The sequence below is a fragment of the Rhinatrema bivittatum genome, chromosome 2 (assembly GCF_901001135.1).
Source record: "Rhinatrema bivittatum chromosome 2, aRhiBiv1.1, whole genome shotgun sequence".
Classification (NCBI taxonomy): Eukaryota; Metazoa; Chordata; class Amphibia; order Gymnophiona; family Rhinatrematidae; genus Rhinatrema; species Rhinatrema bivittatum.
The window spans coordinates 684,236,696-684,255,481 of record NC_042616.1 but is presented as its reverse complement, the minus strand read 5'-3'; the positions used below and the strand labels follow the sequence as shown (position 1 = coordinate 684,255,481).

Genomic DNA, 18,786 nt, shown 5'->3' with positions numbered 1-18,786 from the left:
ATTTCGTCATTGTCTACATGAAGCCCTCAAGTATTCTATGTCTTCATTTGATGTCTTCATCCTTCGACCACTGTTCGCCCTGTTGCAGTTGCTGCTCCGTGCGGCAGGTCTGTAAGGGCTTGGAGAAGTCGGGGGACCACTCAAGAGAACAACATTGCTTTGTTTTGTTCTCTCTCTACTGTGTACAGGTTCGGCTGTGGTCAGGGCCATCAACTCTACATCTTCAGCCCATGCTGGGGCACCTCTCACCTGCCTCACTGCTTGCCAGAGCTCCTCTGTGGCTGTGTCAGGGCCCAGGGGCACACGAAACCACCAGAGATGGGTCTGCTACCCGTGTTCCCACAACAGAGTTATGTGAATAAAATTATAAAAAATTGTAAAAAAAATTGTAAAAAGTGATATTCATATAATATAGGGAAATTGGATGATATGTGCCAATCTGATAATGTTAAAAATATAAAAAATAATAAACAATGAACAAAATTGATATGCATACAAAATAGGGAACATCAATGATATGTGCCAGTCTAATGAATTAGTGTGAATTAAGAATCTATGATTAAGATTAAAAATCAATTGCATACTGGTAAAAGGATGATAAAACCCATTTAGGTCAATTGGTAGTGTAACACACATTTTTTAAAAATCAAAACCCGAAATATCTTTAAAAGGACACAATTGAAACAGGATAAAATTAATAATGGGCAACCAGCAATGGAACACCCATCGTCAGCACCATTGATAACAGACATCATAAGAATAGAGAAAAATCCATCTCTAGATTCAGACCTTTTGGTTGCATTGTTTCAAACTCAAATATATACTTTTGTTCCAATTGCAAAAGTAACCTATCCAAATCCCCTCCTCTCCAGTTTAAGACAGGTTGTTGGAGTACATAGAACTTGTAATCATTAAATTTGTGGTTCTTTTCAACTGAATGTGATACCAAGGTTTTGGAATCTACTGCTCTTTTAATACTACTTTTGTATTCCATTATTCTCTTATTAAACTGTCTTATTGTTTTTCCAATATATATTTTGTTACATGGACAATATACGACGTATATTACACCTTTGCTTTAACAGTTCATGAAAGATTTGAGTTTGAACACCTTTTCTTGGCCTGGTATATGTAAGCTGGTAACCTTCATATTCACACAACAAATAGATCAATTCCCCCAAGGACGGTGACCTGGCAGTCTCATGTCTCGGTTATTTTTTAGTGGTAATGCCGAGGGTGAGATAAATTCTTTAATGTTCTTTTCTCGTATGTTGGCTATCATAAGATTTTTCTCTTTTAAAATAGGTATTAACTACATGACTGGCCAATGTTTTTTTAAAATAGTTATGATGTTGTGTGACATGTATATACAGGAAATGGGGCAAAGTACCTGATCAGTGGATTTTTTTGGGGGGTTTTTTGTAACAAATCATTTCTATTTTTACCAGAGGCTTTTTTATATCCAGATAATATGTGTCTTACAGGAAATGATTTTTCAATGAATCTGTGCTGCATTTCGATCGATCGAGATTTTTCAATGAATCTGTGCTTCATTTCGATCGATCTAGCATGATATGTCTGTTCATCTCCACATAACCTTTTCAATCTTAGGAATTGTGAATATGGAAGATTGTTGAGTAAGGATTTATTGAGTAAGGATTTATTGTGACAACTTTAGTAATGTAGTAATTTATTAGTATCAGTCGGTTTCCTGTAGATGTCTGTACAAAATGATCCATCTATGATACTGACGGTCCTGTCTAAAAAAGGGATGGTTTTGTAACTGAAATTCATTGAAAATTTAAGATTACTATCTAAAGAATTTAACCAGTAATAAAACTTGCGTAGTGTTTCTACATCACCCTTCCAGATTATAAAAATATCATCTGTACATACTCTTATGAAAACGATACTTAGATTACATTTTTATAATCTGGAAGGGTGATGTAGAAACACTGAGAAAGTTTTATTACTAGTTAAATTCTTTAGATAATAATCTTACATTTTTCAATGAATTTCAGTTACAAAACCATTCCTTTTTTAGACATTTCCGTCAGTATCATAGATGGATCATTTTGTACAGACATCTACAGGAAACCGACTGATACTAATAAATTACTACATTACTAAAGTTGTCACAATAAATCCTTACTCAATAAATCCTTACTCAACAATCTTCCATATTCACAATTCCTAAGATTGAAAAGATTATGTGGAGATTATTGCGCCGGGAGGTGGACCTTTGGCCTGGTGCAGGATTGGTAGGCTCCCTAGTCGGACCGAGAGAGGGCCTGCCACTAGAAGGTGGAGCACAGGAGGAGACAGAGGCTAGCTGGAGCTTCACCAATAGCAACCCGGGGTTCCCTCAGGTTCAGCCCTTGAATACTCGGGCCGCCTGGTCTTGGTTACCCAGGCCTCGCAGGATCTCTGAGAAATAAATTTCAGGGGTGTGCCCACCACGAACAAGGGTGTGCGGTCAATGTTCAGATCAGGGTGCTCAGGAGCCAGAGAAGGCCATGATATATGTCAGCATAACATAAGACTTGGTTCAGGCCTTTGGCTCACTCAGCTTGTCCCAGAGTCCTTTGCTCTTCTGATTTAACTGAACCTGCTGGCATGCAATGAACCTAAGCTGACCTGTGTGTGAATGGCTACTGAGAGCTATCTGGAATGAATTCATACCTAACCAGATATGATGAAAGGTCATGAGGTTATCGATGACAGATGGCTGAGCCACATTCCAAGCTTTGTTCTCACAGATTCCTATCTCGACTGAAAGAGGCCAGGTAAACTGAAGATCCCCTGAGGTCAAAACTCTGATCAAAGGCCTGGAACCAGCGACAGAACACAGACCTACTACAATGATTGATATATTGACAGGACAAAGAGTTAACAGAAGATTGACAGTATTCAATAGACACGTGGGCCCTTCTTAGGCCTAATTGGATCTTAAGGTGGGAGGTGGTATCAGGGAAGCATAGATACAGTTTGCCTGATTGGATAGGACACAAGTGGTACCTGATACTTTACACAGTCTCTGGATGATTTTTATCTATAAAAATCTAGCACTGACTAACAAACGCTGAGACATGCAGGGAGAGCCCTTACCAAACAATGGGCTCTCTCTCTGTGTCTCCCAAGGATATGCAATAATAAATTACTCTTTCCCTCAATTAAATTCCTTGTGGTATCCTTGTATATCTGCAGATAAGCGCCGTTGTACAAAGTTAGGTAATAAATATACAGCCAGAATCAAGGATAGCGTAGTCAGCCAAAGCAGGGGTCAATACCAGTGGTCAGTGTGGATAGTCAGTCAGGCAAAGGTCAGGCTCCAGGCAGCGTCAGACATGGTCAGTGTTTAGGCAGAGATCAGTTCCAGGCAGCGTGCAGATGTGGTCAGTGGACAGGCAGAGGTCAGTTCCAGGCAGTGTTCAGACGTGGTTGAGAAACAGGCAAAGGTCAAATCCAGGCAGTGATCAAACTTAGTCAAAGAAACAGGCAGAGGTCAGTACCGAGAAGACAGTCCAAATGGTACTACCTGGGGAGACGAAGGAACAGGAGGACGCAGGAACAGGAAGACGCTGGAACAGAAGGACACTGGAACAGAAGAACACTGGAACAAGACTCTGGAACAAGACACTGGAACAAGACTCTGGAACAAGACTCTGGAACAAAACACTAGAGCTCTGCTGTGAGGCCTGCGATTTCACCAGAGTTGGAGCAGGCCAAGGAGATCGGCGGGGACAGCCAGGACCAGCAGAGGAGGAGAGACCTGAGCTCGTGGACAGTTGGGAAAGGTGAGCAGGCCTGGCTGCGGAGCATACATGGCAGGAAAGCACAACAGTACCCCCTCCCCCTTCTAGGCCTCCCCCTTACAGGCCTTGGTTTGTCATGGTGGTCTCTGTGGAAGTCCTGGAGGAGCTGTTTGTCATAGATGTGGTGGGAGATCTCCCATGAGTTCTCCTCAGGCCCGAAGCCCTCCCTTGATGGGAGATATTCCCAATGGCTGTGTCTTTTTCGGACGTCTAAGACTTCCTGTACCTGTAGTGTCTCTTCTGGTTCTGCGGGGACTTGTGGAGGAGGAGGAGCCTTACGAGATGGCCATGAGAGTATGAGGGGTTTCAGTAAAGAAACATGAAAGGTGTTGTGAATACCCATTAACCTTGGAAGTTGGAGTTAGTACGTTACTGCTCCTACACGGCGGAGGACTGGGAATGGCCCGATGAACTTAGGTGCCAGTCTCTGAGAGGGTAATTGCAACCTGATATGTTTGGTGCTCAACCATACTTTCTGGCCTGCTCGGAAGAGTGGAGCCAACCGTCGATGGGTATCAGCAATGTTTTTTGAACGCTTGGCGGCCTGAGCTAGACATTCATTGACTTGGTTCCATTCAAGTCAGATGGCTTGTGCCGTGAACTGGTGATGGCACGGAGAGGGGCACAGGCAGAGGTAAGTGTGGTTGTCGGCCAAACACCACAGGGAACAGAGAGACATCAATAGCAGCGGCAATGTGCGTGTTGTGTGATAACTCGGCCCAAGGTAACAGGTCGGCCTAGTTATCCTGCTGGTCATTTGCATAAGACCGTAGGAAGGTCTTCAGCGTATGGTTGGTTCTCTCCGCTTGGCCATTTGCCTGAGGGTGGTAAGCCGATGTGAAGTTCAGGGTGATGTTGAACTTCTTGCATAATGGTCACCAATACTTAGTGGTAAATTGCGGCCCTCGGTCTGAAATTATTTCCTTGGGTAGGCCATACAAGCGGAAGATGTGTTTCAAGAATAACTTGGCGAGTTCTGGGGCTGATGGAAGGCTGCACAGAGGAATAAAATGACCCATCTTAGAGAAGCAGTCAATGATGACCCAGATCACAGTGTTGTCTTGAGATGGAGGCAGGACAGTAATGAAATCCGTTGATATACTTGACCAGGGTTTGGTGGGTTCTGGAGGAGTCCCCATGGTCATCCAGATGGGGGCTTCTGTTGAGCACATATAGAACAAGAGCCAGGGTGGCCGGCAGGTTTTGACTCATGGGCCCAGCAGAGTACATGCTCACATAGTCGGCGTGGGACGACTATTTTTCCAGCAGGTACCATGATAGTAACTGTGAGAGACACACAGGTTAGATTGATAATGTGTCTTGGGATATCTGGTGTGTACTTTGATTTCAGGGAGTGTGAAAGCACATCTGCACAGAGGTTTTTCGATGCTGGCCGGTAGTGCAGCTCAAAATTGAATCATTCGAAGAACAAGGCCCATCAGGCTTTTCTTGGGTTCAATAATTGTGCTTCCTTGAGATGCTCAAGATTTTTATGATCTGTGAATATAGTATACTTGTGATGTGCTCCTTCCAACCATGAGTGCCACTCTTGGAGCGCTAGCTTGACGGCTAAGAGTTCAAGGTCTCCAATCATGTAATTCTGCTCTGAGGGTGAAAATTTATGGGAATAGAATGAGCATGGTACCAATGTACCTTTGGAGGAGTACTGACTCAACACCACCCCGTCTCTGATGGCGGATGCGTCAACCTCAACGATGAATGGGCGGTTTGGGTCTGGATGTCGCAGACAGGGACCGGAACAGAAGGCCTCTTTTAAGGAATGGAAGGCAGCCTGAGCCTTGGGACTCCAAACCCAGGGATTGGTTCCTTTTCTAGTCATGGCTGTGAGGGGAGCAGCTAATATAGAGTAGTTTGTGATGAAGCTTCTATAGTAATTCGTGAATCCGAGGAATCTTTGTAAGGCACGCAGGCCTACTGGCTGGGGCCAATTGCGAATCCCTTGAAGCTTTTCTGGATCCATCGTAAATCCCCGATCGGAGATGATATATCCCAGGAAGGGCAGTCAGTTCTGCTCAAAGATGCACTTTTCCAGTTTTGCGTAGAGATGATTCTCTCTGAGGCATTGAAGAACTGTCCTGACATGAGTGCAATGGGACTTCAGGTTCTTTGAGAAGATCAAGATGTCATCGAGGTATACAACAACAAATGAATATAGTAGGTCTCAGAGGATCTCATTCATCAAGCATTGAAAGACCACAGGGCCATTGCAAAGGCTGAAAGGCATCACGATGTACTCATAGTGGCCATTCCTTGTGTTAAAAGCGGTCTTCCAAATGTCCTCAGGCTGGATGCATACGAGATTGTATGCCCCTCGAAAATCCAGCTTCGTGAAGATCTGGGCCCCTTGCATGCGATCAAACAATTCACTGATGAGGGGCAATGGATAGCGATCCTTACAGGTGATGGCGTTAAGCCCACGATAGTTGATACATGGGCGTAATCCTTCGTCCATCTTTTTGACAAAGAAGAAGCCCGCTCCTGCCGGAGAGTCGGAAGGCCTGATGAACCCTTTCTCTAGATTCTCTTTGATATACTCGGACATCGCTTGAGTCTCCGGGAGTGAGAGTGGATAGGTTGTGCCCTTGGGAGGCGTGGTGCCCGGCAGGAGCTCGATAGGGCAAATAAACTTTCTGAGGGGAGGTAGTGTATCAGCTTTTTGCTTTGAGAAGACATCCTCAAAATCAGAGTACTGAGCAGGTAGACTGGAAAGAGTTGTAGTCTTCAAGATGGTAACTGCTGGAGACACTGGTCTCAAGCAGTTACCATCTTGGTAACTGCTTGAGACCGTGCCTAGGGGCGGGGCTGAGGAGATGCTGGATGCGGAGCCCCGGTGGGAGCTCCTCTGTGAGGCCTGTGATGTCGCCGGAGCCAGAGCGGGCCGAGGAGAGTGACGGGGACGGCCGGGACTGGCAGAGGAGGAGAGACCTGAGCTCGTGGTTGGTCGGGAGAGGTGAGCAGGCCCGGCCGCAGAGCGTACTCATCCGGGAAGTGCAACAGAGATGAACAAACATATCATGCTAGATTGATCGAAATGAAGCACAGATTCACTGAAAAATCTCGATCGATCGAAATGCAGCACAGATTCATTGAAAAATCATATCCTGTAAGACACATATTATCTGGATATAAAAAAGTCTCTAGTAAAAATAGAAATGATTTGTTACAAAACAAAGAAAAAAAATCCACTGATCGCGTAGTTTGCCCCATTACCTATACATACTGTTATGGTTTGTGGGTATGTGAACCCTTGGCCCGAGACGCGAGTTGTTACTGCCTGTGGGGAGGATCACCACAGGTCCTCACCGTCAGGAGGCGAGACACTGGCACAGCAGTGGAGAGGCCCCAGGGACCAGGAGCTAACCCCCGCAGGGTGGTAGGCTGTAGGTGGTTCTTGGAGAGAGTCCCTGGAGAGAGAGGCATCAGGCACACTGCAGCGCAGTAGGCGCGGGGTAGTCAAGTAGGAGGTTCTCTGGGAGGTCGGCCGCAAGGAGGCAGAGCTGCAGCGTGGTGGACATAGGTAAGAGACGGAGACCACCCACGGAGTAGGATAGTCCGGTCCCGAACTCAGCTGCTGATGTAGGCTGGAACCCGGAGATATTGCCAGAGATGTAGCAAGGAACTGACCCGAGGAGCGGGACAGCTGACAGTCAGGAACAAGCTGGAGTCCAGCCCCGTGGAGCGGGGCACGACTAGGTAGTTCTCTTGAATAGAAGCATGGCCTGGGGAGCGGACAACCGCAGCCAGTCTAGGCGAGGATACGGGCCCAACCCCGAGAAGCGAGGAGGCCAGACAAGGAACTCACAGGTTGCCGCAGTGTTCCGAAGGAGACTGAGTAGCTGAGCCAATGCTGAGTAGGACACAAGAGGCGCAGGGCCAGCCCGAGGAGCTGGGTAGGCCAGGGGAACAAGTCCCCAATGGAGAGCACACTGACCCCCGAGGAGCGGGTGCCAGACAGGGTCCAAGAGTGAGGCAGCAGGTGACATCTCAGGAACACGCAGGAGTTCAGACCATGGATGGAACTTGTTGCCAAGTCAACTTCCTGGGGGCGAAGGTAAAGCTTAAATAAAAGAAGCTGATGACGTCATCACAGAGGAACGCCCCCAAGCTTCTCGCCAAAGAGGCTTCAAAGGTAGGGCCTGTAAGGTGCACGCTCCTAGGAAGGCCCAGTATTGGAGTAGGAAGTAGTGGCGTCCGTGCCGCTGAGAGAAATCCCGTGGGGCGCAGCGATATAGACAGGCCCACACAACAAGCAGCGAGGGGAGGGCAGGAGACCAGTGCAGGATGGTGAGTATTCGCTGTTGCAGCCGTCTGCGAGTGACAAGTATAACACATACATAATACAACACCCCCGGTATCAGGGTTAGGGCACTGCATGCAGGAAGATCACAACACTCCTGGTATCAGGGTTAGGGCACTGTGTGCAGGAAGATCACAACACTCCCAGTATCAGGGATATGGCACTGTGTGCAGGAAGATCACAACACCCCTGGTATTAGGGATAGGGCACTGCGTGCAGGAAGATCACAACACCCCTGGTATCAGGGATAGGGCACTGCATGCAGGAAGATCACAACACTCCCAGTATCAGGGATATGGCACTGAGTGCAGGAAGATCACAACACTCTCGGTATCAGGGATAGGGCACTGTGTGCAGGAAGATCACAACACTCCTGGTATTAGGGATAATGCACTGCATGCAGGAAGATCACAACACCCCTAGTATCAGGGATAGGGCACTGCGTGTAGGAAGGTCACAACACTCCCAGTATCAGGGATACGGCACTGCATGCAGGCAGATCACAACACTCCCGGTATCAGGGATAGGGCACAAGTTCTAGTCACATTGACTGATCACATTACTTTTTTTGTCAAGCTACCAACCGTTTCCATTTCCCATCCCCCCAACCATCACCTCAGTGGGAACCTTGGTAACATCAATAAATAAGAGGGCAGCCAGCCAATAGGAATACATATTCATTCCTAAACTGACCTTAACTGACCTGAAAAGTGTCAATTTGTATCATTTTCTGTTAGTGCGCACTAACAATGGTTAGTGCGCACTAACCCGATTAACAATTTTTTAACGATAAATCATTAGAATTCCTATTGTATTGAGTTCTTTAACGATTTAAGACGATTTTAAAATTATCGGACGATAATTTTAATCGTTGAAAAATGATTCACATCCCTAGCAGTTACTACCCATTTTTTGAAGGGAAAAATCTTATGATAGCCAACATAAGAGAAAAGAACATTAAAGAATGTATCTCACCCACGGCATTACCACAAGAAAATAACCAAGACATGAGACCGCCAGGTCACCGTCCTTGCGGGAATTGTTCAGTTTGTTGTGTCAATATGAAGGTTACCAGCTTACATATACCGGGCCAAGAAAAGGTGTTCAAACTCAAATCTTTCACAAACTGTTAAAGCAAAGGTGTAATATACGTCGTATATTGTGCATGTAACAAAATATATATTAGAAAAACAATAATAAGAGAATAATGGAACACAAGAGTAGTATTAAAAGAGCAGAGATTCCAAAACCTTGGTATCACATTCAATTGAAAAGAACCAAAAATTTAATGATTACAAGTTCTATGTACTCCAACAACCTGTCTTAAACTGGAGAGGAGGGGATTTGGATAGGTTACTTTTGCAATTGGAACAAAAGTATATTTTTTGAGTTTGAAACAATGGAACCAAAAGGCCTGAATCTAGAAATGGATTTTTCTCTATTCTTATGATGTCTGTTACCAATGCTGCTGACGATGGGTGTTCCATTGCTGGTTGCCCATTATTAATTTTATGCAGTTTCAATTGTGTCCTTTTAAAGATATTTCGGGTATTGATTTTTTAAAAAACTTGTGTTACACTACCAATTGACCTAAATGGGTTTTATCATCTTTTTACCAGTATGCAATTGATTTTTAATCTTAATCATAGATTCTTAATTCACACAAATTCATTAGATTGGCACATATCATCAATGTTTCCTATTTTGTATGCATATCAATTTTGTTCATTGTTTATTATTTTTTATATTTTTAACGTTATCAGATTGGCACATATTATCCAATTTCCCTATATTGTATATCACGTTTTACAAATTTTTTTAATTTTTTTATAATTTTATTCACTTAACTCATTATATTTGCATAGGTTATCATTTTATTATACTTATTTTTGATATAGTTTTAACTTTCATTTTCACTATTTATTTCCAATTTTTTATCTCCTTTGATTTTATTATTTTAAACTCATTTTCACTTAAGCCATGCCTAGTCATATGACTGGCACTGCATTTTGTGCTGGTTTTCCAGTTTTTAACAATCAGGTTTTGAGTTACATTCCCTCACAGACCACAGCGGAAAAGGATCATACCCCCTTCAGTATTTCATATTGGATTAGTTACTATCCATTGATTGGACAAGATGCGTTTCACATTTATTCTAAAGTTATGTCACCAACTTGTTATGATCCTGTCCGCGGATCCCATCCCGCGGATAGGCTCTCACCTTCCTCTTCCCGGCCAGCCGACGCAGCCGCTCTCCTTCGCGGCCTTGCTGCCGCTGCTGCTGCTGCCGGCACTCCTCCAAGCAGCCCAATGCCGCTCTCCTCTTCGCAGCCGAGCCGCACCACCGACTTCCATCTTCAGCGGGAAAGTCCCCACTGGGACTCCCTCCACCCACACGGCTGAGCGCTGCCATCAGGGCTCCTCCTGTGGCAGGTGCCGCCTCTGGCCTACCTCCTCATTGTGGCTGGAAGTCATCACCGACCAGCCTCGTTTCCTCTTCATGGCAGGACGCTGTGCAGGCCTCAACTCTGCCCACCAGATCTCCAAGGTTCCCCTAGGCGTGGGCGCATGCCTCTCTTCAGGTTTTAAAGGGCCAGAAGCAGGAAGCACTCTTCGGCCCACCTCCTGACATCCTTAGGGCACTTCCTGGACCTGCCCTATAAAAAGGCCCTGCTTCATTCCTTCAGGGCCTTCAGATCAGATGCCTTCTCCGACTCACATCTCCCTTGGGTCTGCTCCAGCTTCCAAGGATTCCATCTTCTGTTCCTGTCTAGATAACTTCTTGTTCTTCGTGTTCTTGATGTCTCCATACGATGTCCTGGGTATTGTCCTTCGTTGGATCTCCTTCATGGTTTGTTCCAGTTCCTGGCTTCTCTTCCCAAAGCCTTGGCGTTCCTTGTCCATGTCCAGATGTTTCTCATCACACCAGATGTCCTTCATCTCTAGATGTCCAGATGCCCTCCATCCCTAGATGTCCAGACGTCTCTTTGTCTCTAGATGTCCCGAAGTCCTTCCATCTCTAGATGTCCAGACGCTTTTAATGTCCAGATGTCCTGAAGTCCCGAGGTACTGGTGTCCCTTTGTACCTGATGTCCCATGTTTCAGTCCTGAGGCTCCAAGTCCTATCCCAAAGCACCGCTAGTCCTCTAGCTCCGGGTTAAGCCTGCTCACCCTGGTCCTCGTCTCCAGCTGACCTTCCTTAGGAGTAAATCCATCCTATCTGGTGTCTGTTCCTGGTGGCTGGAGTTCTCTTCCATCAGGATTGTCTTGGAGCACTGCCCATACTCTTCCTAGTTCCTGAGCTTCTGTCTTCATCCGAGTATCCTGAGTCCTTGTTTTTGTTCCCTCCAAGTTCCAAGAATCCTTGTCTCATCTCATCCAAGTTCCAAGAATCCTTGTCTTGTCCCATCCGAGTTCCAAGTTCCAAGTGTTCATGTGAGCCTTTCAAAGTTCCAAGCTCTCGTCCAAGTCTTTCCAAGAGTCCATGTCTGAGTACCAGAATCTTCTCCTCAGTCTATGTTTGATTTCCATCCACGTCAGAGCATCTTGCATCTAAGTTTCAAGCATCCTCATCTGTCTGAGTTCCACGTTCCAAAGTTCCCAGTATCTTCATCTCATCTGAGTTCCTAGTTCCCTCAAGTCTCCAAGTGACTTGTCTCATCCAAGTCTCCAAGAGTCTCATCTAATCCAAGTCTCCAAGAGTCTTGTCCAAGTCTCCAAAAGTCTTGACTTGTCTATGTACTCTAACTCTTTTCTTGTTACAGGATCCAGTTCCAGTTCCAGTTCCTGGTCTCTTCATTCCGAGCCCTCTGCCTCTGTCTGACTTCACTGGGGTGTGTAGCTCAGCAGGGGGCTGATCCTCTTCATCTCAGTTCCAGTACGTGTTCCACTCCTCTCTGCACTCGCTCACCTCCGTTGGGGCATGCCTTGGGGCACCTCCCTGAGTTGGCTCATGGGCCAAGGGCTCACTCTCTCCTGGAGCAGATGACCGTGCCTTCACGTCCTTCCTCAGGGCCCGCAGGGCATGATCGCAACACAACTAGTATATAATAACCAAGTACATCAGTTTTTATTTTGTCACTATGCTTTTTATTTACAATATCAACCACAGCGGTTTTTTACTATTTTTTAGTTCTTTTATTATGGTTGGTATTTTTATTTTATTATATCCCCTCAGTTTTAAGATTACACACTCGGCCCGATTTTTACATATGGGTCTTCATCTAAGCAATGCCTACTTAGCTGATTAGCATTGCATTTCGCGCGGTTTTTCATGTATTTAAACGAGTATACCCAGGGCTGCACTCCTTTGTAGATCAGAGCAGAGCAGAAATGCTGTTCTATTCAGGCAATGTAAGTAGAGCAATTCTTTTGTTCACACCATTATTATCTACAATTCCTCGGTAGACTATTTATCCAATGATTTGTTACTATGAGTTCGTAGACTTAGCAGCAGTGTTGATCTGCATTCACACCGTGGAGCGGTTTGTTTATAAAATCTACAATTATGCAACACTGCCTAAGATTTATTATAACAAGGTTAGATATGCAGCAGTCAACATGACCGGCATGAATTCATAGATCACCTGCATTCGGTAATGCCTTCGAAACATCGGGATCTCCCCAATATTATTATGTTCTTTCTTCTTTTTCCTAACATAAATTACTGAGGGGGAAAATATTTTGTTTATATAGTGGTATCTCATTTTTGTTCTATGTTTAAAAAAAGCTATGAAGTATGTATTTCAACTCAAGTAATTCTTGATATTATTGTAAAATGAATACATAGAAAATAAAAAAGAATATTAATTGTTTTTATGAGTAATCCCTGTTTTGGTATCACATAACTTTTAAAATTTGTTTATATTTAAAAAAAAAAAATTTAAAGACTCAAGATTATTTCTAAATCTGAATTCACCAGAACCACACATTTCATCATTTTTAGACTTCACCTTTATGTGTATTGTTTTTTAATCATATAAGCAAGCTACAATATTTTTATTTTATTTTGTCATCCCACCTTATGTTTAATCATTTACTATTTTAATTTTTACTTCTCTTTTTATTTTATTTTTTTACACATTTAATTCCATTTTTTTATTTAATTCTATTTTAACTAGCAGAACTAATTTTTATGTATGCATACTTTTTTAGATTTTTTTCTGTGAAACAGTGCCATCTAACCATACGTACTTTGACTGCATACATGTAAAACTGGTATTACCACTTTAGTAACAGCTTTCTGCCTCTGTATCACACATTTGTTTTCATCGTTTTATTCATAATGCACAGACACTCCACGACTATCAGGATACTCTAGGACACTTTAATAAAAAAAAAATAAATTGTAATCATTGTTTATTTTGAAAGTAATATAATCAGCTCATTTTAATTGCCATCCATTGTCTTGTCACATTCATATACAAGTTTATGTTACCATGTTATGTCGTCATAAGCTTTTATAGTTTTTATCATTTTTTAATGTAGTTATATATGTTTGTTTATGTATTTTAGACCCTGAGGCCACCCCAAATACAAGGGGCAAACTTTGGTCAGAGTCTGGCTCATGTATCATACTACGTCTCTTCTAAATAAAATATTCTGATCAGCACATCTGGCATCTATTCCACTTTGTTACCCTTACAGTCCCTTTAATATATACAGTAGAGCTATGATTGCAGGATGATCAAGTGGCACTGAAAAATAGTAAACTGTAAAGTGTTCATCTCGCACCTTCTATTTCTCAGGTACATCATTTTACATTTAAACCCTTCACTTTAATGGCATTTCAGAAAATGGATGTCTGGAATGGATTGCTTACCACCACCATTTGTCCATCTATGATTTCCCTTTTTATTGTTGTTTCTTTATTATCCCACTTCTGAATCTGTGTCATTACACCATTTTCGAGAGTTATTATGGTCTACAAAGAGAAAAGAAATCAGTCTTGACAAATCTGCTCAGCAATGCACCATGAAGCAGAGAATTGTACTGAGGCCAGGAGGAATTAATTGTGCACCAAGTGAGAATGAATGCGAAAACCCATGACACAATGTGTATTATTGCAGTATGTTTGTTTTATTACTTTTATTTTCTTTTAGATTTTTATGTACTATGTACCATACTTAGCACAACTAAAGTGGAGATTGGCAGGTTATAAGCAGCTATAATAAATAAATAATAAATTTGGAGTAACAGACTTTTGCAGGCACATTTCAGTTGGTAATTTTTTAGATTTTTTTAATCTAAATATTTGTGCAAAATTCAAGCTACATTTAACTTTAATCATTTAGGTTTCTTTTGATGAAGCGTGTTTGCATTGCCCTCACCTTGCTGATTCTATTATCTGCAGTGATTTCTTCAAATTCCACTCCTAGCTTGAATATGATTTCTGTAGTTTTGAAAAGACGGTCTGTCTTCAGGTGGATGTCATCCCCTTGTTTAGATATAGTCAAGGTGGGTTTCACCACGTTTCCCATTTTCCTTATTGAATTAGGGACCCCTGCAGTTCAAACATTCACAGTCTGTCTCTGTTATGTACTAAGGAAAAGACATGATAATCAAATAAAATCACCTTAAGGTTGATAGCAGTAGGCCACTTGAACTGTTTTTTTTTCCCCTATGAAGTCTAGAACTTTCATGGACGCTCATTGTCTGTAGTAGAGTAATTCCATAAAAGATATTTCTATTCTGGTTTAACTGGTCAAAAAAAGGGACTGTAATGGATCTGAATAAATCACTGAAGAGATCTCTTCTGGAGTATTATAATTCTGTTTTCGAGACCATATAGACAGTAGAAACAGTCAAGAGCTAAGCCACAAAAATTATATAGAACCTACAACATAAAACTTAGAAAGTAGATTGGGACTGACTTGATGGCTCATTGGAAGGTGTTGTATGCTGCCTACAGAAGACCAAAGTTTGATTCATCGGCAACGCATCTGCTTCCTGGGCTAGCTAGAGCTGGGAATACTGACATTTAGGGTTGGGAGCCTCAGCCATTGCTCAACAGTGATACATTGTGGCCAGATTTAGATTCCAGAGGGAGTCATGGTTTATAGCCCCTGACAAAGGACTTCCATTCCAATAACTGGGCTGAGTTGGGAGGAAGATTAAAATAATAGGGGAACAAGCCCCAGCTATTTGTAAATAAAGGCTTATGACACCATAGCCCAATAGAAGCTAGTTCCAAATTAGATTTCAGCCCAATGGAGCAGGAGAAAACTGTCAGCTCAAAAAAAGAAGGAAGGAGAGACTGAAAATCCTACGTATACAGAGGCCAATATTCAACGGCACTTAGCTTGCGAGTTATCCAGCTAAATGCCAACTTTTGAATATCTAAGGCATTTATCTAGCTATGTTTTAGGCAGATAAATCATTACCTGGCTAAAATGTAGCCAGAAAAAAAAAAAGAGCCATTCTAGGGACATGCAGAGATAAAGCAAAGATTTCCAGCTACGCTGTCAAAGCAATGCTGAATGAACCAAGAGCCGGACATTAATTCCAAGCACATAGTTATATTTAGGGTTTAGGGGGACAACTGTGGCAGGAAAGTTAGGCTAGGCTTGATGGGGAAGTGGAAGGCCTGAAGTAAGAAATTTTTAGCAACCTGGAGGGCAGGGGAAGGAGGTGCCGACAAGCTAGCAGGTTTTTATATTTTTCGAAGGGGAAGGAATCAGAACACCAGGCCCAGATTAGACCTAATGTGTGAGAAATGGGCAGTCAAGTCTGCTCTGCTTCTTTATTTTTGCTGTGACCACTTAACCAGCTAAATTCTTTTGAATATAGATGTTAACGCTTAAAATTATCTGCTTATCTTAGCTGAATAACCTTAAACATATTCAAACATAGCTAGTTTGGTTTAAATGTTATCTGGCTAAAGTTAGCTAGATAATGTTAATTATCAATATTTAGTGGGACACTATGGGCCTCATTTTCCAAGGAGTTACCACGTGTGACAGGGCAAATGTAAAGTAGGGAGGATTTATTGTGTGCTGCAAAGTTAGCACATCTCCTAACTACACCTCTTTCATTTACATTACATTGTACAATTGCATGTGCTTTGGGTTTATTGCTGGGGGGAGAGAGGGAGAGAGACTTGCTGTAGTGTGCCCCTCCCTAGACAGGTATTTGTATCCCTATGGGAGGCCCACCTAGTAACTCGAGGTGAGGTTTAAGTATTAGTGTAGGGGGTTAGGGGCCACTTTCACATTCAACTTGAGATGTACGAACAGAACAGTGGTCTCTTGTGAAGATTTGATGACCTACGGAGTGAGGAAACTCACTCCAAGATGAGATTTGGGCAATGTTCTCTCCACCTAGCTTGTTGTTACCCAGGTAGAGAGTCCATCAAGCTAGGTGGAGAGAACATTGCCCAAATCTCATCTTGGAGGGAGTTTCCTCACTCCGTAGGTCATCAAATCTTCACAAGAGAGCACTGTTCTGTTCGTACATCTCACATTGAATGTGAAAGTGGCCCCTAACTAGGGGTGTGCATTCGTTTTGAACTTATATGTAAAACGCTACTTTTTTTTTTTTTTAACTTAAAAAAGTGATGAGGCGAAAACGATCGGATTTCCAACGTATTCAACATAGCTATGTTGAATACGTTGGAAATCGCGATCATTGATCCTAAATAAAAATTTAAACCCCTCACCCTCCTTAATCCCCCCCAAGACTTACCAAAACTCCCTGGTGGTCCAGCGGGGAGTCAGGAAACCATTCCTCTATTCCTTTGCGAGGAGCACGTGACGTCCGCGTCACGTCGGAGTGACGCGGCCGTCACGTGGTCCACCGCGGTTCCGCTCCCGGACCCCTCGTTGGACACAAACGGAACCTTTGGCCAGCTTGGGGGGGATTAAGGAGGATGAGGGGTTTAAATTTTTATTTAGGGAACCGGTGCACGTAAGGACATAGACTCAACTTATGGAATTCTCCATATGTCCATATTGACCGAAATTGACCCCCCTTTTCGACTTATGGACTTATGAACATAAACTTTTTGTCTGCACATCCCTACCCCTAACCCCCTACACTAATACTTAAACCTCACCTCGAGTTACTAGGTAGGCCTCCCATAGGGATACAAATACTTGTCTAGGGCAGGGGCACCATGGCAAGGTGCTCTCTCTCCCCCCCCCCCCCAAGCCTGCATCATACTAAAACAGACCTGTCAGAAGACATCATGAGCCACAATATACTGGCAATGTAGCCCAAATTGGGCTAATAGTGCTTGCAATAACAGCCTTTCACATAGGTGATAGTGCAACTTCCAATGCACATGCTTATTAGCATAAGGTACACCCCTTTTTGATATCCAATGCGATAGTGGAAAATGAGGCTCTTAGGGCCCGATTTATAACAGTATTTACATGTGTAAAATTGGGTTTTACTCTAGTTAATGCACTTTACTCAAGAAAGTGGGCTTTTGAAAATTGCTCCGATAGTATGTCACATTTCCATGCATAACAGCTTTGAAGATTTAACTGTGAGAGTTTAAGATTTAGGGTTTTTTGAATATTGATCTCATAATCTGAAGAAGAATAGAGAAAGGTAGCTAACAAAAATATTCAAATACCTCAAAAGTATCAATAAGGCTTAAAAAGCATTCTTTTTTCAGTGGAAAGGAATTTCTAGAACAAAGAATGTATGAGGCTTGGTAATAATGTAAGGAAGTATTTCTTCGCAGTAAAAGGCAGAGGATGCATGGAGCAGCCTCTCTGTGGAGGTGCTGGAGGTAAAAATGATAATGGAAAGTAAGAAAATATAGGATAAACAGAAAAGATTCTTAGTGTTGGGAAAGAGTAAAAAGAGAGCATTAAAAAATTTGGGGGATGGAGCTTAAGCATCTGACAGAGATCATAGAATTTTCTGAGGTACTAGCTATTTATGGTAAGGGAGAGGAAAAGTTATGGCATATCACTAACGTCAATACATGACTCAAAACCTGATGTGAAGAAAGTTTTAGATATTTTGGGGGTGGAGTTGTACATGAAAGAAAAAAAAAAAGCTATCCTATAGTGATGGCCTACATCTTTCAATGAGAGGATAAAGAACCCTAGGAGCAAAATTCAGATTATACAAGTATAATTGTTTAAACTAGAGGAAGGGGGTGGCAGGTGAAAACTGATTCATTCACACCCTCATCTCTTGAGGAAAAAATAATGATTGTGGAGAAAAAAACATGTGAGGATCTCACAAGGCTGCCCTTTAATAGCAAGATATACAAAGAGGACAGGTATGTGGTTGTGCAGAATGCAAAAAGAAATAGCTGGAAAGTTGTACACACAAACTTTCATAGTCCAGGCAATAAAATGTCCAACCTGCATCCCTTATAGTAGAGTCAAACCTAAACAATGTTGCTGTCAAGGAGAATGAGTGTCATGAAAGGAATATGGCCAGAAAGGATAGGGATAACAGAAAGCAGAGGAGCAATCCTTTATTTAAAAAAGAATAGCAAAGTAAATGAAAAGCCGTAAGCCAGTTTGGAAAAGGAAGATGGCATTTTCATCTACACAGCTGTGATCTACAGACCTCTGACACATGCAGAAGAACTGAATAGAGACCTCATCAAAAATATTCAAAAGATGGGAATGAAGGGTGAGGTGTAGTTGGTGGGAGATTTTCACCTGCCAGATTTGGAATGGAGCATAA

The 18,786-nt window shown here is 42.8% G+C and overlaps 1 protein-coding gene across 4 annotated transcripts in view; it reads right to left on the bottom strand.

Moving 5' to 3' along the window:
• The window catches only part of LOC115085479 (myelin P2 protein-like), a 159,183-nt gene that overhangs the window by 76,285 nt on the left and 64,112 nt on the right, over nucleotides 1-18,786 (bottom strand). For all 4 annotated transcript variants that reach the window (XM_029591551.1, XM_029591552.1, XM_029591554.1 and 1 more), the window contains exons 3-4: nucleotides 14,463-14,635; nucleotides 13,955-14,056 (exon numbers count right to left, since the gene is read on the bottom strand). In XM_029591551.1, the coding sequence (XP_029447411.1) occupies nucleotides 13,955-14,056; nucleotides 14,463-14,635 (275 nt within the window). The remainder of the gene's footprint in view (nucleotides 1-13,954; nucleotides 14,057-14,462; nucleotides 14,636-18,786) is intronic.